General features: G+C 39.9%; 2 protein-coding genes across 4 annotated transcripts in view; both read left to right on the top strand.

The window, feature by feature from the left end:
* Window positions 1-17,754, top strand: part of wu:fb13g09 (multidrug resistance-associated protein 5) — a 28,786-nt gene extending 11,032 nt beyond the window's left edge. Inside the window, exons 9-29 of the mRNA XM_031740777.2 lie at window positions 142-249; window positions 1,311-1,655; window positions 1,901-1,972; window positions 2,175-2,299; window positions 2,392-2,464; window positions 2,618-2,821; window positions 3,071-3,196; window positions 3,515-3,626; window positions 3,723-3,907; window positions 4,297-4,443; window positions 5,346-5,475; window positions 5,812-5,965; window positions 11,221-11,349; window positions 11,567-11,753; window positions 12,879-12,968; window positions 13,490-13,682; window positions 13,791-13,950; window positions 14,776-14,854; window positions 14,947-15,060; window positions 15,638-15,802; window positions 16,559-17,754. Coding sequence (XP_031596637.1) covers window positions 142-249; window positions 1,311-1,655; window positions 1,901-1,972; window positions 2,175-2,299; window positions 2,392-2,464; window positions 2,618-2,821; window positions 3,071-3,196; window positions 3,515-3,626; window positions 3,723-3,907; window positions 4,297-4,443; window positions 5,346-5,475; window positions 5,812-5,965; window positions 11,221-11,349; window positions 11,567-11,753; window positions 12,879-12,968; window positions 13,490-13,682; window positions 13,791-13,950; window positions 14,776-14,854; window positions 14,947-15,060; window positions 15,638-15,802; window positions 16,559-16,651 — 2,991 coding nt within the window. The 3' untranslated portion in view covers window positions 16,652-17,754. The remainder of the gene's footprint in view (window positions 1-141; window positions 250-1,310; window positions 1,656-1,900; window positions 1,973-2,174; window positions 2,300-2,391; window positions 2,465-2,617; window positions 2,822-3,070; window positions 3,197-3,514; window positions 3,627-3,722; window positions 3,908-4,296; window positions 4,444-5,345; window positions 5,476-5,811; window positions 5,966-11,220; window positions 11,350-11,566; window positions 11,754-12,878; window positions 12,969-13,489; window positions 13,683-13,790; window positions 13,951-14,775; window positions 14,855-14,946; window positions 15,061-15,637; window positions 15,803-16,558) is intronic.
* A 2,650-nt stretch (window positions 17,755-20,404) lies between these two features.
* Window positions 20,405-22,951, top strand: part of med12 (mediator complex subunit 12) — a 32,432-nt gene continuing 29,885 nt past the window's right edge. For all 3 annotated transcript variants that reach the window (XM_031740794.2, XM_031740793.2, XM_031740792.2), the window contains exons 1-3: window positions 20,405-20,561; window positions 21,271-21,375; window positions 21,488-21,679. In XM_031740794.2, coding sequence (XP_031596654.1) covers window positions 20,460-20,561; window positions 21,271-21,375; window positions 21,488-21,679 — 399 coding nt within the window. In that variant the 5' untranslated portion in view covers window positions 20,405-20,459. The remainder of the gene's footprint in view (window positions 20,562-21,270; window positions 21,376-21,487; window positions 21,680-22,951) is intronic.

Genomic DNA, 22,951 nt, shown 5'->3' with positions numbered 1-22,951 from the left:
ATATTTATTTAAATTGTGTAACCTTTAAGATCCCCACCAAGTCTCTGGTCATGATGAGCATATATACGCATTTTAAAGTCAAACTTCATGAATATAAATAAATTATTGAGTATAACTCTCTCCATGTCTACACATCCTCAGGCTTTCACTGTGGTTGCAGTTTTCAATGCTATGACCTTTGCCCTGAAAGTCACACCACTGGCGGTGAGGTCACTATCAGAGGCTGCTGTTGCAGTCAAAAGATTTCAGGTGAGGAAGATGGACTGGTGTCTTGTAAAAGTGGATAAATGATAGTATTTCATGTAAAGAATAGTGATGTAGCTGTTGGTGTCTTCATGTCTTAATAGTATTTTAAGATGTCAAGGTTGATAAAGCATAGATGAACTTATTTATCCATATCACTTGTCAGAATAAGTAAATTTTTTTAAAGGTCACACGCTAAATTAAACTTGCATAGTATGTCAGTGGGGAAGCAGTTTTTAGCCTATTCACGTATCACATCTGACATTTTTTGCTGTTTTCCAAACACGTGATCAAATTCACATGTTATTCAGAAAGCCAGCAAGAGCGAAGTAAGGAAACATCTTGGCAAAGGTACACCAGTGTATAAAGTACTAATGTCTAACACGTGAAACTGTGAACATTTGTTCTGTGATCAAGTTCAGGGTTAAGTTCAGAGTTTGTTCAACCTGTTATTAGGAACAGGGCCTTGTTTTTTGGGGGGTGGGGGGGTGACTGGTGGATTTGTTTTGTTTGTTTTGTCTTATTTGTTTCACAAAGCTAGGACTTTTGCGGTTAGCGGAAAAACTGGAATTTACAAAGGAAAAACAAACAACATAATTACAAAATTGCGGTATAAATTGGGAGATTAATACAAAGCTAAGTAAGAAGCAATTTTTTTATATACTTTATTAATCCCCTGTAGGGAAATTACTCTCTGCATTTAACCCATTCACTCAGTAAAGCAGTGGGCAGCCACCAGTCCAGTGACCAGAGAGCAGTGTGTAGGGACCGTACCTTGCTCAAGGGTACCTCAGGATAGCCGTTCGGTGGATTTGAACCCCCGACCTTCTGATCATTAGATTTATCCTTGGGTTTTCTGTATTTCTGTATTTTTTATTTTCAGTCATTTCTTTATTTTTTCAATTTTTTTAGTACTTAACGTGTTTACCACATGTAAACATGTTTTTAAAAAAGGATTAAACTGCGCTTCTTTTTTTTTTCAAGCACTAAAATATTTAAGTAACTATTAAACTGGTCATCACAATGCGTGTTGCCTATAATCCAGCCCACTACGTTTGACTCCACAGAGGCTCTTCATGATGGACGACAGAGAGGAGGTTGTAGAAAAAATGGAGGATCCTGGCAACGCCGTAGAATTTCAGGTTGCCACGCTGGCTTGGGAAAAGGCAAAAGGCAAAAAACCAAACCCGGCTCCCAAGAAGCGAGGAGTAATGAAGCATGTGCTGCGAAGGGAAAAGCTTAGCTTGTACATTTCCACAGAGGATGGCAAAGGAAACAAGGAAAACCCCAATGTCCAAAGTCTCCTCACAAATATGGAGCAGGAGAGTCCACAAAGTACCGTCTCCTCCACTCAAAGCATACGCCCTCCGCTGCACAAGACCCTGCACCGAATTAACCTGTGTATAAAGAAGGTAACACCACAAACACATATCAAGTCGATTAATTATGCTTTTTCTCAGTTGTTGTTCTTACATACATGTTACTTACAGTGGTTAGTGCTCATTTTAAACATGACAAAAGGGTCTGCGCCTGGGCCCAGTATAAAGTAAAAATCATTTTAAACAGTGATTCATACAAGGCTACTTAGGTAGCATTAGCGAATTTAAAAAATGAAGTTGGAAACGAGCTGTGTTCTCTATTTTTCCACTGCTACTAGGGGTCGCTGGTTGGAATCTGTGGAGGTGTCGGGAGTGGAAAGAGCTCTCTTCTGTCTGCTCTGCTGGGACAGGTGAGATTCGAGTGAATGCTCAACTAGATGCTCACTTTAGGTTTCCTCTTCAGATAACCCTGAATAACTCATGAATAACAACAAGGACAGCTTTTCTTGCTGAAGTTTTCAGTCACACACAATGTCACAGAATAACCTGCAATTTGAAAAGGACTTTTTCAACTATTTTCTCTGCTCCCTACCTTCTGCCTTTGTGTTTTAGATGACGCTGTTAGAAGGAAAAGTTGCTGTCAGCGGTGGCTTCGCGTATGTGTCCCAACAAGCCTGGATCCTAAATGATTCTCTCAAGGAAAATATCTTGTTTGGAAATGAGTATAACCCAGACAAGTAAGGATAAGTACTGTATAACCATGTTATAAGTAAAAAAGCGCTAAACCATCAAATTTATCCCTAACTCTGCATATTTGTTTCCACATTAGATACAATGCAGTGCTGGAAGCATGCTGTCTACTCCCAGACATTGCAGAGCTCCCATATGGAGACATGACAGAGGTATCTGTTGCTTCTTTTCAACAAAATGTCAGCTCAGAAAACATCGATTTCTCAAATATCATGCCCAGCAGTTTCAGTTCATGCAATAAATTTAATTCAGCCTCAGCACGAGGAGAGTTTTGTGCAAAATGTATTTTTATTTTCTCTTTTTAGATTGGCGAGAGGGGTGCCAACCTGAGTGGAGGGCAGCGTCAGCGAGTGAGCCTGGCGCGTGCACTCTACAGTGAGCGACCCATTCTTCTCCTGGATGACCCTGTCAGTGCTGTTGATGCCTGTGTGGGCTCCCATATCTTCAGTAAAGCCATTCGGGGGGCCGCTAAAGGCAAAACCATACTCTTTGTAACGCATCAGCTGCAGGTAAGTATCGCCTGTGAAATTCCAATAATTTCCATCAGCATCCTTTTGCAGTTTCTGCTCTTTTAGAATATTTCAGTCTTTTCTGTCATACTGAGTCTTTCTTGGTTTTTCAAACATGAGAAATGTTGCTTTTTTGCTGGAAAAGCTACAACGATCAATTAATAAAAAGTTTAAACCTTCAAAAATCCACAGAATGTCTGCTAAATTAATATCTTGCTCTTTTGCCTCTTTCATGCATGTATCTTTTAGTATCTCCCTGAGTGCGATGTTGTTATTCTGATGAAGGACGGCCAGATTGCTGAGCATGGTACCCATGCGCAGCTAATTGGTAAAGACCGCAACTATGCCATGCTATTCAACAGCATGCAACAGGAGGTAAGGCCAGGGGCACACGAGGAGCAAAGCCAACTCTTTTTGAATAAGGCATCTTTGCCCTCACGACACAATAAAACTGAACATTACAAGCTGAATAATTCATAAGCCCAGAAAGGCAGGCCCTGTAGCAAGGAAATGTTAATGCATACAAAGGCTTTTATTATTTATGTGTGCAGTGATTTACTGGTGAGCTGCTAAAGACCATGTCACCGATATCTCTGTTGTGATAACGTCCACAATGCCATTGCTATGGCCGTTGTGATTTCTGCTGGTGACATGTGTCAAAACTCTTCCCCCACTCCCCTTTTTGTCTCTCAGAATCTGGTGAAAGAGAAACTAAAAAGCAAAGAGCAGAGGGTAGGTGGAAAAAAGGCTGACAGTGCAGTTGATGTTGCCAAGGTCGGCCCAAAGGTGGAAAGCAAGAAAGGAGGTGAGAAACTCTGCCCGTTTTCATGCTTCTCATGTAAATTGCTGTTTACCATGAGAATGGTTCATAAGTAACTTCTTTTCTGGCTTTTATATTTAGAACCACTGATGAAAGCTGAAGAGAAAGGCTCTGGTGCAGTCCCGTGGTCTGTTTACGGAGCCTACATCAAAGCAGCGGGAGGCCCAGTAGTCTTCGTCATCAACATCTTCTTCTTCTTTTCCACCACAGGCAGCCTAGCTTTCAGTAACTGGTGGCTGAGCCACTGGATCAGACAGGGCAGCGGGGTGAGTGTAGATGACTCTAGTTTTCTATAATACAGGATTCTCTGTAGTGTGTGTTTGGCTCCCAAAAGAAAAATAACTACTGTGTTTGGATGAGTGTGGCAGCCGACTGAGCATTAATCTGGATGTGCATGATTAAAAAAGTAACAGCACCTTGGTAAACTTAATTAAAAACAAGAGTGAGCAGTAAAGAAACAGATGTGCAGCTAAGCAGTTGGTGGCTGCTGTTGAGAAATGTGCTTGGAATGGCAAACACCACTGAACGGACTGATTTTCATGATTTTTTTTTGTGTGAGCCAAAGTGTGCTTTTCTCAATTTCATTAGAGACCAAATGGGGAAAAAATGATTTTTTTTTTGTCAGCCTGTAATTTGTTGCTCCATCTGCCCTCAGAACACATCATTAATCTCGGTGAATGAAACAATAGCGAGCAACAGCATGAGACTCAACCCTCATATTCGGTACTATTCAACGGTTTACATCATCTCCATGGGAGCTGCTTTGTTGCTGAAGACAATCAGAGGGTTGGTGTTTGTGAAGGTAAGCCCCTTTCTTTCACAGGTTTGTCCCCTTAACGACTGATGAACTTTAAAATTGAGTAAAATTTCTACCTTATATCCAGATAGCGCTCCTGCTTGGATGTCTACCCTGTCATTTGTTCATGCTCTTATGGATCCAGTGCTATAATTGGAAATGCTTGCAGGACAAGTCCGTTTATCTGTCCACTGTCCTGTCTCACAACTCTTACAGTGGCTGCATGCATATCAGTCTGTTTCTCTATGAGAAACGGAGACAAAGAAGCAGAGAGAAAGAGCGTGTGAGTGTGCGTGTGTGTGTGTGTGTGTGTGTGTGTGTGTGTGTGTGTGTGTGCACGCTCGTGTATTTCAGCATCCCCTCGGGTGTGCGTCCTCGTTTTCAAGCTAACCCATCCTGACACTGCGCTGCAGAGGTTAGGTCCCCACGTTAATGTGTGCCACTTGAAATTGCTAATTTTTCAAAGATGGCTAATCTTTTTTTACCTCTAGCTGTGATGAGATCTTTGTGAGTGTTAAATATTCCATTAATAGAATTAATTTGTTCTCTGCTGCCACATGTCATTTCTGTCCAATTGTTGAAATGTCTCATGCGCACTAGGTCATGACCTTTATGTCAGCCTCCCAGAAACTCATTATAAATGAAGATTTGACAGCACTACTCTGTGCATGACCCACCACTGTGCACATGCATAGCATATGTAGCATTTATAACACTCAGGCAACATATGTGTTCCACTGTATTTACCCGTGATGTGATTTGAGGTTTAAAACTGTGTCGACTAGCAGACAATTTCACTCCAACTGTCTGTTTATCCAAGCAATGAATGTGTCCATATGGTTCCTAAAGTTGTTGTTTACACGTGTCAGGTCTCGTGTTCAAGCACAACATGTTGTCTGTGTTGACAGTGCACGGTGAAGGCTGCCTCCGTGCTCCACGACAAGCTGTTCAGCCGGATCCTCCATTGCCCTATGCACTTTTTTGATACAACACCTCTGGGTCGTATCCTGACCCGCTTCTCTAGGGACATGGACGAGGGTGAGTCTTGATTTGTCTTGACTGTGAACCTTTTCCCCAGGAGAGCTTTCAGTCAGTGAAGTCACCCTGGTTGACAAGGTGTAGTGCCAAGACACAGTGTGATTTGACATGGAGCATTTTCCCTAGTGAGTGGCTCTCTGTTATCCACTTCACTGGTGTCTTTGCTTGACATGTTGATTTGTGAGCTGTTGTTTCTTTGGGTGGTTGGGTTTAATATTTTTGCAGACTCTGCTGTTTTTTGCTGCTCATAGATTTTCCCCTGACAAAAGACACTTAGTGGGACCTAGAGAGACTCTACACAGTGCATCTGATGTACTTTATTTCTCGTCCCCACAGTGGATGTGCGTCTCACCATGCAGGCTGAGATGCTCCTGCAGAACCTGTCCCTGGTGCTGCTTTGCTTGGGAATGGTGGGCATTGTCTTCCCCTGGTTCCTCATTTCAGTCCTGCCTCTGGGAGGCTTCCTCTACATTGTCAATCATCTTTCCAGGTCAGACATTCAACACTCTTCTTTTAATCTTGGCTTTTGTTATTTGTCCAAAGAGTACAATGCAGACAGTGTACAATTGTCAGCTCCATACTGTGAAATTGCTCCATACTCACAAAATGGCTTAAGCTTTTTATAAAAAGCAGTAGATTTCACTGTGACTAATATTGAACCCCAAGTACCCCATGATGCATCCATCTGGGTTTGGATAAATGCGTGACAATTAACAATGTCTCTGTGAATGCAGTTATGATCATGGCTTTGAAACTCAATTTAGGATTCAGCATTGACTAACTAACTTGATAGATAGTTAGGTTAATAACATGAGTTAGCCAGTAGAACAGCTTGGGAGCACAGTGGTGCAGTGGTTGCCAAGCAAGAAGATTCTCTGCTTGTCATTTTAATTCGTCATTCTAAAGTGGTTGTTGGCGTAACCTCTCACCCAGTATCTGGTGTATGCTTCCATGAATGAATGAAGTGTGCCAACATGATTGAGCTGAGCCAAGGCTAAAGAGCCTTCATGCATCAAATACATGAAATTCACTCCCGAAATAAATTGGCACTGTGTGTCTGAACTGAGCTGTATGCATCATGGTGTCATCAAAGGGTCAAATGGGTAATCTGTCGCATTGTGTAGCTGCAGTTGTAATCTGACCACTGCAGCAACATGCAGCACATGTGTCATTTTATTTACCTCATTTTACTTAAAACAAAAAAGACTTTTTTCAGTCATAAATGTGACTTTATTTTAGTCTAAAGCTTTAAAAATCAAGAGTAAAACCTCTATAACTTATCCAGTTTGAGGTAAAAGAGCTGTTTTCTATGATAGATATGGCAAAATGGAAATTCTGAAAATTCAAGTAGCTAATATGGTCCTTCAAATTATGACCCCAGAGGGATGAGCATGTAAAGTTTAACGATTGTATCCACTTTTGAAAGATTGTATCAACTATATGCTAAAGGTGTGATTTGTGTACACTAAAAACATGCTGCACATGCAGGCATACCAAGAGTCATGATCACACGGTTTCTCCATTTTTCCTGCCTTCATAAGTATGCAAAAGTTACGGGTCCGCTAGTCTCTTGGTGGTTCATCCCACCACACAGATGCTTAAAGTCTTTTTTTTTTTTTTTAATAGCAGGCGGAACTGACAAGGAGATACCGTCATGCAATGCAAAGTAATTGGAGAGCAGTAAATTGTTTTCCCCTATGAGTTGTATTTTTAACTGACAGCTGCCTCTTATTTTCTCTACATGGAGTTGATAAGAGTGAAGTGCATGCAGTAAAGGTGAGGCTTAGCACACAGAGCTTACACAGGCAAAAAGCCCACTGTAAATCTTTAAAGTTAGGGTGATAAGTCACTAACTAATTAGAACACCTGCATTTTTGTTTTATTTTGTTTAGTTCTCGTCTCGTTTAGTTCTGGTCCCCATATTGAAACGACACCCTTCAGTTTTAGTGTCTCTAATTTTAAAATTCAAAGTTTTAAGAGAGACACTTTTCTAAAGTCCAGCCTTTATCTGACAGCAGTGAAGAAAGTAAAGTTAAGCAGATTTTCTTTGAGTTTGATGGACGCTTTAAACAAAATTAAATCCAGCTATAACAAGGACTGAGAAATTACTTGAGAATGGAGGAAAGCTGGTGATTCTCAAAGCCTTTTTGCTCTTTTCCCTGAGTTTTTTTCTTTTCTTTTACTTTTCCCATTTTTGCACTGGGGGAATATGACACAGTACACAAAGTTTAGGTTAGATATATCAAAATTTAAGACTTCCTCTCAGCATTTGTAATGTGGCTCACGTTGTTCTACACAAACATATTCTTTGCCTTACATTTAGTTAGTCAGTTTGTATCTAGTCACCCCAGTGTGTGTCTGTGTGCGTGTGTATGTGATCCCCACGAGTTTGAAGGCGTTTTTGAGGCTCAAAATGTGGTTTTGGTGTCAGGGTTACAGGGTAAGGGTTGGGGTTAGGCATTCATTTTTGATGGTTAGGGTTAGGGTAAGCGGCTACGGAAAGCATTATGTCAATTAGATGTCCCCACTAAGATATGAAAACAGGACTGTGTGTGTGCGTTTGTTTGTTCCTGTTTAAAATGTGGCCATGCAGAGCTGGCAGATTGTGGGTTGCAGCTTTCTTGAGAACTGCTCATCAAAACATCACGAGTGACTGAAGTAAAACCAAAAATACATGAAAATAAATCGAACTGTCTACCTTTCTGTGTGCGAAATAGTTTGAAATTTAGACCCTTAGAGTGATGACATTTTGTAAAAGGTACATGTCTCTGTCATGTCTCTTTTTCAAAGGCCTTTTCAAAGACTTCAAAGGCCTCTTTGAGGTTTAAACGATTGAATAAGTTTTAGTTTTCTGTTAGGCAAAGGCCTTGTCACGTACTTGTGATGGTTGAACTTAGTCGTAAGCTGCTTCGGGCTAATAATTGTCAGTGAATATACTTACATACTACTTTCTGCATTCATAATTTCCCAACACCATCACTGTTTTACAGATAGCTGTAGACACTCACTGTTGTACCACTCTCCTGACCTCCTCTGTGCAATTTGACAATGATTTGAACCAAAAATGTCAAATTTGGATTCCTCACTCCATAAGACCTTTTGCCACTCACTTTCAGTCCAGTTCTTGTGTAATTTAGCAAACCTCAGTGTTTCTCCCTGTTTGCCCTTTTTAAGAATGGCTTCTTGACAGCGAAGCCTCCACTGTGACCATTTCAAATGAGGCTTTGACAAACAGTAGATAAGCTGAAGGGACAGATGTATCTCTCAGGTCCTATGTCAAGCCTTTGCTGGCTTTTTTCCCCCTATTTATTTAGGACATGACTTTCATCTGCTGAAGATGTTCCCTAGGCTTGCCATTTCTTTTGTCACATATAGCAAGCTGCAAATAACAAAATATCAAAAGATAGAATTTAAAATTGGTTCTATCGTTGATTGTCTGTTAGGTGTACACACAACACTGGTTCTTCCTTTGAGTTTGTTGCCTTTTTATGCTTGAATGATTCATAGGTCAGTGTTAAGTGACTTGGCAAACACAAAAAATATTCCTCTGAAAATGATCAGGTGCAAGGACTGGACTGAAAATGTGTGGGGTAAACAAACAGCCAAAGATAAACTTTGAAAGGCTTTCAGAAAGCCTAAAAACTATTGCTTAAGACATTCTTCCCATACACGAATATGAGCAGGGATCATTCAGTCCTGGGGGAAAGACTGGTACAACTCTTGAGAACTGCTAATCCAAAAATATTTAACTCAGTATTGAACTTATTCAGACTTAGAACTTTTATTGTCATTGTACAGTAGCTTGCACAAAGAAATTATGTAACAAGACCACAAGGTGCGAAAGTAAAAGACAATTCAGGTCCCCAAGCACACACAAGCCACCAGTTAAAATCTTCTCCACTTATTAAACTCTCTTTTAAAACATGCTCTAATTGGTAGTGTTTAATATGGAGTCGCTTCAGACCATAGAGAGAGACTGCTAAAGGTAAATACCATGGAAAGAAGTACTGTGATAATCTTTATCTAAAATGATCTGTTCCATAGTAAATTTTGCAAATGCACCTAGTCATTATATATATTTTTTCAGCAGTTGTGCAATATAGGTGAAACCACAGAGGGAAACAAAAGCTCGCTGGAGTCTCGGGAAATAACCAGAGCATATTGTTATTTCCTCTATCAGTGAGCTCAAGAAGCTCACGAGTCTCTGTGTTATTGCTGCTCCGATGTGAAATCTGAAAGCACATTTAGATTTAAACACATAAAAGTATGAGTATTTTTGACTTTTAGACTTGTATCATAATGACAAATATAAGATAAACTGATATACAGTATCTATGATTATGTTTGGAGGTGGATTTAGTTTTAGGGAGCTCAGACATTTAAAACTTTCCCTCCCACTCTCTGTATGTACTGCTTGATATTTTTAAACTGGAATTCTTGATTACTTTAATCAGACTTGACACCATTTTTGTCTCTCGAGTGATTAATAAATCACTAAACATCTTCAGTCATCTTTAAAGAAACATTTTATTTATGGGTAGTGCAGGAATTAGTGATAAATTCTGAGTAAACAACAGAGACCCAGAAGGAAGAGATGATCCCCACCTGTCACTGGAAGGTAGTGATGACCCTTGGCAATGCTGTTGAACAAGGCGAAATACTGTATCTGACAAAGTCACGACATCCCGAGATATTTATGGATGTTACATCAACTTAGATCTCCCATTGAAATTACCCACTTCTAAAGCAGCTTTTTATTGAATTCTGAGACGGAGCAGCCCAGGGCATAAACATGTTTGTCTGGATCACAGCCTCGAAGCGAGGAAGTGTCATGTTCCTTCCGTCTCTCTTCTCAGCTTTTTATGAGAAAACTGAATGATTCATAGGAGATGTGTAATTCCCATGTACCGTTCATTCAGTCTTAGCATCTAAAAATAGAAAGACACCACACCTTTGTCAGTATAACTCTCTCCCCGACACTTTGTCTCGAACGGTGAGTCTGATGTCTGGCTGTCTGTGTGTATGAAACACTGCTCATAATGTTGCACAAGCATCAGATAGAGGGAAACGGTAGGGAAGTAAGAAAAACTGGTGCCATGTTTTGAACCATGTGTCTATCCGTCTCTGCCCGTCGTTTCATCATGATTTGTCTGCAGCGCTCTTGGATCGTTAAAGCTGATGCATTCTCCATTCCTTCACTCCTCACATGTGTTTCGGTATTAACGTGTGATGTCAGTTTTCCCTCCGAAATAGAGGCCGGTACAAGTAAAGTAAAAATGTGGCTGAAAGCTGCACTGTCAATTTAACTGAAATATAACATACGTGCGTTGGTTCTCAAAACAAACATTACTCTCGTGTTTCATAAAATTGTCTCTTTTGCACGTACTCTGGCTCGTCTTTTGTGATTTCCAGTTGAATGTAATTCATTTGAACCATTTACCCCGCACATGCTAGAGCGTACTTTCTCACAATGCCTTACAATTTTCATTCAAATGAGACTAAGATGAGTGGAGGCTTTACAGTTCTGCAGTGTGCTGACTCATTAGGATTTTCATAACCATTAAGGGCTGCAAATCACAACATAAATTAGTTCTAATGTGTTTCTGGAGTTGCCATATATCTGCTTCTGTGATGTATACACAGTGAAAACGGCTCAGAGTAACATCAATACTGAGCTATGTATTTTAAATAAAAATGTGAATTTCGTGGAAGTTTAATGTAAGGATTTTCATTGTTCACTTGCAGGGTACTACTTCGTGAACTAAAGCGCCTGGAGAACATCAGCCAATCACCATTCACCTCTCATATCACCAGCAGCCTTCAAGGACTCTCCACCATCCATGCCTATGGAAGAGGGCATGATTTCCTCCAAAGGTGAGTATAAGGCTAGCTATGGGTATCATTAAACTTTAATTTCATCTTATCTCTTCTTGTAGTTTTTGAGTTTGCTCCGCTGCTAGTAAATATACCAGAGCCCATACCAGAATATTTCCCCTCAGCAAGCAGGAGAGTGCAGAGCTCTGCTTGCTTCTGCTCTGGCTGAAATTAGTTTACGGTATCTCTCTTTCTCTCCCTCTCTTTTTTTTTTCAGATACCAGGAATTGCTGGACACCAACCAGGCCTCAAACTACCTCTTCAGCTGTGCAATGCGTTGGCTGGCTATCCGCCTGGACCTCATCAGTATCTCCCTTATCACTGCTGTAGCACTGCTCATTGTCTTCATGCACAATCAGATACCTCCAGCCTACGCAGGCTTGGCCATATCATATGCAGTGCAGGTGTGTAAACAAACTCATGTAGTAACACAGAATGTGCAAAAACACTGATGGCTCTGGTCTCTGGCTCTTGAAGCTCCAGGCTGTGTAGGAAGGGTAGCAAGGCAGCCTCTATAACTGTTTGGGTCTAAATGTGAGTTCAAACTTATCTGAATCACTGATCACCTTGTGTACTTAACCTTATTGAGAAAACTGGTCTGGGCAGTTTGTGGCAAGGACACGTGGCTGGATGTTGCCAACGTCTACAGCACGGGCCCAGAGCCTTTGGTTCCTGTGGGATCTGGAGTGGGGCCTCTGCGGATAGGTCTTGTTGCAGGCACATCCTGTGGATGCTTAATCAGACTGGGATTTTAGTCAACACTGGGAGCTCTTTGTTGAGACCTTTAAGTTAGTCCTGAACAGATTCTTTAGTGTGGGTGTTCTGGTTGCTGCCATGGGTGGTAAGCTTTGTCTGCACCACTGTTTGGGTAGCAGTTACATAACCACAATATAACCACAGGAATCCCAGGAAATAAGAGTTCAAGGTGGAACATTGAACTCTAACAGGGTTATCATTGTTATTCTCGTCATCTTCACCTTGCCTGATTTTAATGTTTGCTTGATCGATTTGAAAAGGCAGATTAAAATGAGGCTTTTTTTTGTTTGACAGAACATAACATGTTCATAAAATACATCATTCATCCTTTTTTATTCTGTAGTATTTTAGCTGCTATTTGCTGCTTAATATGGGTCTTACAGCACTGCATGAAGCAGCCATTGATTAGCACAGGTTACATGGTCTTGCTTTAACGCACACTCTCACCTTGCTGTACACAGACAGGATGATTTTCACAGTGTGTCTTAGAAATATGTTTGTTTTCTCATTGCCCAGTTTTTGTTTTTTTAAGATTCTGTTCTTTACTGCATGTTATAATCGACACAGCCATGGCAGAGAATTGAAATCGATTAACAAGATCGTGAAGGAGCCATATCAGCAAACCTGTTTATTAGGCTGTAAATTGCCAGTTGTTTTATTGCTCAATTGCTGAAGGGGGGGCAGCGCACATAAATAGCGAGTGTTTCATAGTAATTGGTGTGACACTGTTAATCATTAACCTTTTTACCCCTCTGCTTTACTTTCTCTTCCAGCTGACTGGCTTGTTTCAGTTTACCGTGCGGCTCCTCACAGAGACAGAAGCTCGCTTTACATCTGTTGAGAGGATCAATCATTATATAAAGGTAACAGCATTGATTAGCACAGTGAGAAAGGTGGATTGTGTAACAGCACGTCTGGAATAACAGCACTAGACCAGACCACAATAGATATATGACACCGTTTTAATTCAAGGCAGTTGGCAAATCCAAATGTATGTGTTTGTGAGTGAGTGTGTGTGTGTGTGTGTGTGTGTGTGTGTGTGTGTGTGTGTGTGTGTGTGTGTGTGTGTGTGTGTGTGTGTGTGTGTGTGTGTGTGTGTGTGTGTGTGTGTGTGTGTGTGTGTGTTTTTGTCACGAGCATTTGATTAGGAATGTGTGGTAAACCAAGATAGAAACCTCTTGTGCAGTATTAACACACTCCAGGGCACATGATAGAGCTTATATCACACAACTGCCATCAAACCACAATGTCAGCTCAACTTTTTCTTCTGACGTGCCAAGAAAATCTCATAGAAAGAAAATCACTACAAATCAGTTAGGGGGCTTGCCCCTACACAGAGATTTACAGATTAATGCCAGATACCATCACCTTTTCCTTATCTAAGACTCTTGAGAGCGAAGCACCTAGACAAAGTCCTGAGGCTGCCCAACCTGCCCCCTCCTGGCCTCCGGAGGGAAAGATCACCTTTCAGGATGTGGAGATGCGTTATCGCGATGATCTGCCGCTGGTGCTTAAGAACCTGTCTTTCACTATCCTGCCTGAAGAAACCATCGGCATTGTGGGCCGCACAGGATCAGGTACAACTGACCTTTTCAGTTCCCCAGCCGGCAGACTTTTCAGCTTCCGTTTCCACTTAAATGTGTCTGCATTTGTTAACACAGCATGTTTTCTATATGTGTTTGCAGGAAAGTCCTCCCTAGGAGTAGCTTTGTTCAGACTTGTGGAGCTGACTGGGGGCTCTATTATCATTGACGGAATCAATGTTGCACAGATTGGTCTGGATGACCTGCGGAGCAAGCTAGCCATTATTCCTCAAGAGCCTGTGCTCTTCATCGGTACTATCAGGTAATCCATTGATAATTACTTTCATTATTAATCACTGCAACTGGTTTATTGAACTGCCTTAAAAATCTTTTGGCTAAAAAAATCATATCAGAAAGCACCAACGTTTTAGCAATTAATACGTCTGCTTTAATGGAAAATTTGTTTTAGTTGTGCAACCAGGTAGATAGCTACTCTCTACCTCGAAAGTGCCTATAGTCAGCCCATCTGTTTAAAGCTATAGTTTATGTGTTGAACATCAAAAGTGAGCAGGATATTTTTCCATCTAGTCACTCAGTGTCTGTGATTGTGTTTTCAATTTTGCCTGAAATTGGCTTTTGGGAGATATTGAAAGATGTCGCTGCTGTGTGTGCACAGCGGTGATCTGATGTGTGCCCATTACAAAAAGGAAAAATGATGCTTTGTGTTAACAAATTAAACAACAGGGGTGCTAGGTCTGACAGGCCAGAGTATTCAAAAGCAAAAAAGCACCTCTGTTTTGTGAATGAATTCCCTCAGCTGCAGGTCAGAATCGATCTTGGTCATGGATTGTTTTGAGCTCAGGATCAGAGTATGCTGCCCTTCTTGTCATAATGTAAAATAGACCAGGGCAGATGCATTTCAGGAGGTAGAACCAATCGACCGATAATATTAAATCCCTGCTTCGATCACCCTAAAAACTGCCCCAGATCTACCAATTTGTGAGTGTGTGTGGTCCTCTATGCATAAAAAAAACACACTTCATGAGACTAGAAAAGTATAATAGTATAATATATAAGTGTTGTCCATTTATCATTGTCATAATGTATAATCACTATGAACGTCATTATCATGGTTTATTTCCAATAGGAGCAATTTAGACCCATGGGATCAATACTCTGATGCTGAGATCTGGGAAGCTCTCGAGAAAACACATATAAAAGAAATGGTGAGTTACAAATTGGTTGGAGTGTAAATTACATTTTACATGACGAGAGCAGCTTTCCCTTTACATCTTTATGTCCCTTTGACCTTCCTCAGGTCAGCCAGCTGCCTCATTCACTCCACTCAGAGGTGACAGAGAACGGAGAGAACTTCTCAGTGGGAGAGCGGCAGCTCCTCTGTGTGGCCAGAGCCCTGCTGAGAAACAGCAAGGTGCTGATTGTGTAATGCTGCTGGTTTATATTTGCATGTGGAATAGTTAATAAACTCCTCAGTTCTAAAATGAATAATCAGTCTTGCCATACAACCAACTGCATGGGATACCACTGCCCCCTGCTGGTTGTATCCCATAGCTGGTACGGCTTATGAACTGATAGCATGAGGTCAGACATCATCAGGATATAGCGTATAATTTTATTTGTTTTCAGCTATTTTTGTGAAGTACTATTTCATAACCATGCATGTGCACCACAATTTCAGCCTTTTCTTTGTTTGGAAGGTTTCTTTTAGTTGTCTTATTTCATGTTATTTTTCTGCAACCTTGGTTGATTAAATCAGCTATCACACATCTGCCCCTCAAATACCTCTCACATCATATCATATAAATTCTCCTTCATTGAAAACAAAAACTTTGCTTTGAGCAATATTTGCATCATTTTTTATATTATACAAATTACTCTATTCCATAATGTGGGTCATTAGAATCAATGAAACTGTGCAATCGAAGTAACCAAACTCCTATAATATGAATGCATGTGTCTCTTTTTTTTCATATTGTCCTTTTTTAAAGATCCTTTTATTGGATGAGGCAACAGCAGCCATTGACACTGAGACAGATCGTCTCATCCAGGAGACCATTCGCACTGCGTTTGGCAGCTGCACTACTCTCATCATCGCCCATCGTCTCAACACAGTGATGAGCTGCAGCAGAGTCATGGTCATGAACAACGGCCAGGTGAATATAAATGCAGTATGTCTGACTGTGAAACTCGGTCCAGTGGTTGAAACTCAATCGTTGATGTGATATTCCCTAAATTACTGTGTGTTTGATATGACTGATGGGATGAGACGGTTCATATTTCACTTGAGCAGTTTTCAAGACTTTTGATGCTAGCTGATAACATGAAATGCACACAAGTAGTCAGCAGTTTATGTGTTTCAGCCCTTATCCCTTAATAAGTTGAGTTTGCATTTTTGGCATCAGTATGTAGAGTAAAATAAGATGGATGCATCAGAAGAGACAAGATTTATAGCTTGAATTTACACCCAATTTTTTGGCTGTGCAGTGGAGTGAAAAAATCACAGACATTCATAAACGTGTTGTTTTATTACTATTAGATGTACCTAAATGGTTCATTACTTCATGCATTTTGCATTAAAAGACAATTAAATTTCCATTTTGTAATCTTTGGCTTTGTCTGTATTATAAAAGATCCCAAAATATCTTGTTGTTCGAGCCTTGTTGATAATGTCAACATGGCTCAAACAGTCAGTGTCGGCCACTGTGTGCCGGGAGTGATCGCTACTCCTTATAGGAACTTGTGATTCAACAAAGTGCAGCAAAGGCTGTCTGAGGACAATATTTCGCACATATTGAAATGCTTTTCATACACTGCCGCTGGGAAATATCTTCGGTTGGAGTAAGTTTGGAGATAATGTGCAGATTTTATATGCAAGTGCTGATTTTGTTTTATCCTTTTCATTCTCGTAGATTTTGGAGTTTGACAGTCCCGTTGCCTTGCTGGCAGATGAAAACTCAAGATTTAGAGCCATGGTAGAAGCATCAGAAAACCAAAACAGATAAAACACGCTGGAGCTGAACTTTGGACGTGAGCTGTGATCCTACAAAATATCCAGCTGAATAAATGATTTGCACACATGCACACACACACCAATCCTGCCAAGTGTGAAAATGATGAGTAAAGAAATCCACTGATGGTTAGTCCATGCAACCGTGTCCGTTTATTTCCTCACCAAAGACACAGAGACAGCACTTCCTAACAGCACATCAAATCTCAGTATGCTAAGTGAGATCTATCAGCCACCTGCTCTTTGCCGCCGTGTCACAGGAGTTGTTTCCTGGGGGCCAAACAATTAACTGCAAGTGAAACAGAGCTGTGTCTCTGACAAATAGCACTTTATGTGTCATGTGGACACTTGGAAGGACGTAGGATGGTTCTTTTTTTCTCTGGAGGTCAGTTAATCAGTCAGACACTAAATTAGTTTTATTTCCATGACTGAAACCTGACAGTCCGGGAAATTAATGTTAGGCAGAAAATGGTGTGGATCAGATTTAATTTCTTATTTGCAATGCTACTGATGTTTATTTGTTTATGTCAGGAATTTATTTGTTTGAATTAATTATTAAATGCAGTATATTTGAAAAAATCACCTTCTATCCATTCCTCAAAATGACTTTCCAAAAGAGGCTAAAATGTTTGTGTTTTTTGTTGTTGCTATAATGAGATAACTTCAGTAAATTATTGCAGATGTGATATGTGCCTAGACCTGTAAACAATTCCAGGTTATATAATGGAGTTAGCCATGTAAGCATGCTTTTTTTTTTAGACTGCATGCAAGCACTGTGTTTTCAAATTAGCTCATCTTTTCAAATGCTGGAGTTGAATGTTTTACCAGCAAGATCATTTAGGTGTTGAGGTATGGTGTGTGGTCTGCAACAAAGCTGAAAACAATCAGGGTGTGTCTGTACATGTTCTGTTTTCACACATGAGAGGACTGCAGACTTCTGCCTTCGAGTATGTGTTGAACATTCATGAAAAGTGCAATATCCCTTATTTTCAAGATTGCCTTTGTACACTTGAGATTGTGAAGCTGTAATATAAATTTGTTAAATGTGGGATTTTTGATATGAAGAGGTTTTTTTTGAATAAACTTATTTTTTATTTATTGGTGATGTGTCTAGTCTATTCTTATAAGATGTCCATCAAGGATGTTATGTGGTTGTTTGACTTGTTTCTTTGGATTCCTCAAAAAGTTATGAATGTATACGCAGGAAAGTGTTACCAGAGGAATTTTTGGAAAGAATCTATTGCATTCCTCGAGAAAACAAACTAGGGCAATTCATGTTTTATCTTCACATTGAAATAATTTCGATACATGCTTTTGATTTACCAGACTCGATTCATACATGCTGTGGAGGTCTTTATCAGCCTGAAAGCCTTGAGGTATGTAGCTTCATGGTACTCTTGTTTTAATGGTAAAGGAAATTGCAGTATGTTAAAGTAATAGCAGTCAGTATAGTATAGAGGGAAAAAGAAAGTTTTGTAAAGTGTTTTGTTGCTCCTTAGCAGCAAAACATCTGATGATTTTTCCCTGTGTGACTTGCCTGGAGTTAGCTACAAGTTTCAAAATGAGAATCAGTTAAAAGAAGTGAGCTTACAGGCCTTTGTCACCCTCACTTTATTCCCGCTTGAGGCTATTAGCCTGAGGAAATAGTAGCCAATGCTACCAGTAAACATGATTTGCATTGTGGGTACTGCAGACACAGTGTTTTTTTTGTTTTTGGCAGGGGAAAAGAATGCATGGAATACAAAACACATCTGGTTGTACTGAATTTTAAAGCATTTCCAGTGTAAGTGAGACAGTGCCGCAAACAAGCCACGCTGTATCAGTGGACTCCTATTTTTCAGTCTATTTTATAAAAGTCACAGAGACATTTATATCATGAATATTCCATTAGCTCATTAGGGAATTGTGAAGCCTTTTGTTTCAGAATAACCCCGCATCAACATGACATCTAAGGCCTCCTCCAAGACTGTATGCAGGCTTTCAACAAACGCAAAGGTTAAATTGGGGTTTTATGAGACCATTTCAAAAGTGTAAAGCCCCAATCTGCAGATTTCAGCAACAATCCGCCCACATGCACTTCAGCAAAACTAAGAAATCCACTTTTTTTACCCTTGAGATCAACTCCAAGTGAAGAAACATGAAAGTAACAAATAGAACATACGACTTTCCCATCTGGTCACCTCTTCCTGCAGTATGAAAATCCACCAAACTGGCATAAACAGCTGTTGGTAAATAACATAAATTCCTTACAAGGTAGGGAAATTTCACACAGGAGTAAAGGGAATACCTATTAATTTATGAAACTTGAACTATTCCACATAATGCAAAAATTACACTGCATTTCATTTGGAGTAACCTTTGTGTGTGTTTTCTCGGACCCCCAAATTATTGCATATCAGACTCAGAATGTCAGTATTTTTTGCCCAGGATCTACCTCCTCATCACACACCTTACAATAACCTTACCTGCTGCCTTCATCATAATGCATACTTGAAGAGTGTCCACAGTGTTTTTGTGTTTTAACTTTTTATTTTATTTTTTGGGGAGGAAAATATTCGAAATGTTTGACTGTGAAGTTTTTTCTTCTTAAAAACTCTGACTTCCTCAGTCCGAGCTGGAAGGACAGATGTTCATATTACACTGAGATAACTGTTAATGTGCTGAAACTGGAGTTAAATATAGCATCCAAGCATTTTTGGTCATTCTTTCATTTATTTCAGAATAAAAATGGGCTAAGTGACGCATGTTGTATATATGGCAAAGTCCTGAGTGCCCCTCATTTACAAGACATGTGTGCTGTGTGTTCTTAAAAAAATTAAGGAAACTGGATAAGTGGAGGACAAAAGCAGAAATGGCAGATCTAAAAAAAATATCTGTAGCAGAAGAATAGTATCTGAAAGTCATGCTTTAAGAAATGGGGGGGAAATCCAGCAAAGACCTGACAAAGGAACAGACCGATGCATCTGGCCTTTGAGTTGGTCCATTTACTGTTCGCCAAAGCCTCATTATAAGTGGTCTCAGTGTCAGGGTAGCTGTCAGGAAGCCATTCTAAAGGAAGGAAAACAGGGAGAAACAGCTGAGGTATTCCAAATTACACAGACCTGGACTGCACAGAGCTCTTATGCAGTAAGTGTGTATAGCCATCTGTAAAACACAGTGTACGCTTTGTCATGGAACAAAAGGGAGGCAAAATCCAAAGAAGAGCTTTGGAGCGTCCTTTCTGGAAAATTATTTCTGAAGACATCTTAAAGAAATTACAAGAAAGCTTGCCTGAGTTCGGACTGTGTTTAAGAATAAAAGTGCTCATACCAAATATTGACTTTCCAGTTAGTTAGAGATGTACAAATTTCTTTTGCCTTATTATACCATGTATAAAAACCACGTATATTTACATTTACATGTGTAATCATATCTGTGTGCGTGCGTGTGTGTTGACTAGGCTTTAAAGGTTAAATGGGAGACCACAAATTATGCAGGATGTAGAATTTTTAGTCAGACATTAAAGCTAAATACCCCCTAATTAAACCTAATATTATATAATAGCCTAATAACCAAACACACGTGAGTGTTTTTAATAGCGCACTTTTAATCAGAAAGGAAAAACATGGAAACGATTAAAAAACATTATTTGTTCTTTATTTACTTACTAGAGTAACTAAAAAGCACAAAGCTTTTTATGCAATATATTTTCCTTGACTTTTATTTTGAAGTTCACGACTGGAACCCTGCCGGAAGTGAGTTTGGTTGTTGTAGCTCGCCCCAGGCTGCTGGAAGGAGGAAAGCCTTAGCTGTGATGCCGCTGGATGATGGCTGCTTTCGGGATCTTAAGTTACGAACACCGTCCATTAAAGCGGCCCCGACTCGGCCCTCCGGACGTTTATCCGCAAGATCCAAAGCAAAAAGAGGTCAGATTTGACGACGTGCTCGATGAACGGCCAGGAGTAACGTTTTCTCGAGGAAAATTGTAGGCAGAGGAGCTGTGCGAGCTAACACTAGCTAGTCAATCTTAGCAGTCCTGTGAACGGTCTGGGCCTAGCAATAACAATGAACAGAACCTAGTTGTCAGTTTGTTAGCTAGCTTGCCCTGCTTAGTTGACAAGCAGCTACTTGGTAAGGTCGCTGAGTTTGCTAAGCTAACTCTTTGGGTGGCGGATGCTTTGCAGTTTGACATAAACTGCAGCCATCGTCTTACTTTGTGGTTTTAAACAATATGCGCTCGGTTTTGGATTGTGCGTGACTATTGCTGTTTAATAGCCATATGGTTTGTTTTTACGAATAGCCAGACCTTCAAAGCTAACCTTTATTACCAGCAAGCTGTAAATGAAGCTAAATTATTTGCTGAGTTTTTAGATTGGAGTTTGGCCTAGCTGAGGTATCCCTTTTCGTTCATATCCAGCAATAACCTGATGTAATCTGTTGATGCAAATGGAAAAGTGACTCTTTATGTTTCCCCAATAATAATTTAAAAAATGTTTTTATTGTTATTTATGTTTACCTCATGTCTGCAAAACCAATCAACCACACATCCCGACTTTCTCAGTGGTCTAGGATCTCAAATTATACCACTAACGTCGCATGAAAAATATCAATTTTCTTCGCTGAAATGTGTTTCAGGATGAGTTGACTGCATTGAATGTGAAGCAAGGATTCAATAACCAACCAGCTGTATCCGGTGATGAACATGGCAGTGCCAAAAATGTCAACTTCAACCCTTCCAAGGTAATGGCTCATTTTAACACAGCTCTTGCCCTAGCACACTATTCACAACTGGATAGATTTTTCCCCCCTGCTGAGTTTTGGCCATCTTACATGTTCCCCTCTCTCTTTATAGATCAGCTCAAACTTCAGCAGCATTATTGCAGAGAAGCTGCGCTACAGCACGTTTCCAGACACAGGGAAGCGTAAACCACAGGTCAACCAGAAGGATAATTTCTGGCTTGTCACAGCGAGGTCACAGAGCTCCATCAATAACTGGTTCACAGATTTAGCTGGGACTAAACCTCTGACACAGCTGGCTAAAAAGGTAAGACTTAAAAGCCTTGTTTATTATTTATTATTAGGTATTCATGTAATTGCTTTCCTAGTTGAGCACAAGTCATTAAGCCACCTAGTTAGTGAGTTAATTGTTTTTAAATTTATGATATTAAGTAAGTACACATTAGAGCATAGTTTAAATTCCTGGGCTGTGGAGAAGCAAAATCACAACAACAACAACACTTTAAGTCTTCCCAAAGCATGCAGGAGGAAAGCCTCAAGTTAAGAGAACCTGAAAAGTTATTAATGATTTTGAATGTGCTTCAGTAGCCAGAAAAGCTACTGGGGGGATGGTAGCCAGTGGTCTGACCACAATGCCATATTCTTCTTCAGAAAGCTGACTAATAGCGACTGAGACGTCAGTAAAAGCATGAATATAAAAAAACATTTATTTCAAATAGTCAAGAACAACATTTAATGGCAGCTCTAAATAATTTTGATTGGACTAGTATACTATAATATGATGACACTAATAAATGTTGTGATTTATTATAGTCTTCTATTAAAGGGGTCTTGTCACAGTTTCAGAAAGAGAGCCATTTAAAGAAACGAGTTTATTCTTTGCCTTGGATTAATACTGAGTGTAAACAGCTTATGAGACTCGGAGACCAGCTATTTAAAAAATCGTTACAATCTGGATTAAATACTGATCGATTAAATTTTATATCTGCAAGGAATAAAGTCACACAAACTTTGAGAATGGCAAAAGCAATTTTTTTCATGACTAATTAATAGTGCCAAAGGAAATTGTAAGCTAATTTGGGAAAATATTAACAAACTCCTTGGTAACAGTAAGCATAATGCTGATAAATAGAATAGAATAGAATAGCCTTTATTGTCATTGTACAGGGTACAACGAAATTGGAGTGCCACTCCCTTGGTGCAAAAATACAATAATAAATATAAATGTAAAATATAAAAGGTGCAATAAAACAAATAATACTAAGTACAATATATACAGGATAGCACAATATATACAGGATAGCAGCATTAATATAATGACAGTAAGAATAGCAGCATAATAATTGACGGTGACAGTATGGAGTAGCTAAGCAGTTTCAATTGTTTTTGTGCTTATTTACTATGGTGATAGCTCTGGGAAAGAAGCTATCCCTGAATCTGTTTGTCCTGGTTTTATGTGACCTGTACCGTCGGCCTGATGGTAATAGTTCAAACACTTGATTGCTGGGGTGAGAATGGTCCTTGATGATATTGCCAGCTCTGTTGAGGTACCGAGAGTTTGCAATGACCTCCAGGCTGG

The sequence above is a fragment of the Oreochromis aureus genome, linkage group 2 (genome assembly GCF_013358895.1).
Source record: "Oreochromis aureus strain Israel breed Guangdong linkage group 2, ZZ_aureus, whole genome shotgun sequence".
Taxonomy (NCBI): domain Eukaryota; kingdom Metazoa; phylum Chordata; class Actinopteri; order Cichliformes; family Cichlidae; genus Oreochromis; species Oreochromis aureus.
This window is presented reverse-complemented; position numbering and strand designations above follow the sequence as displayed.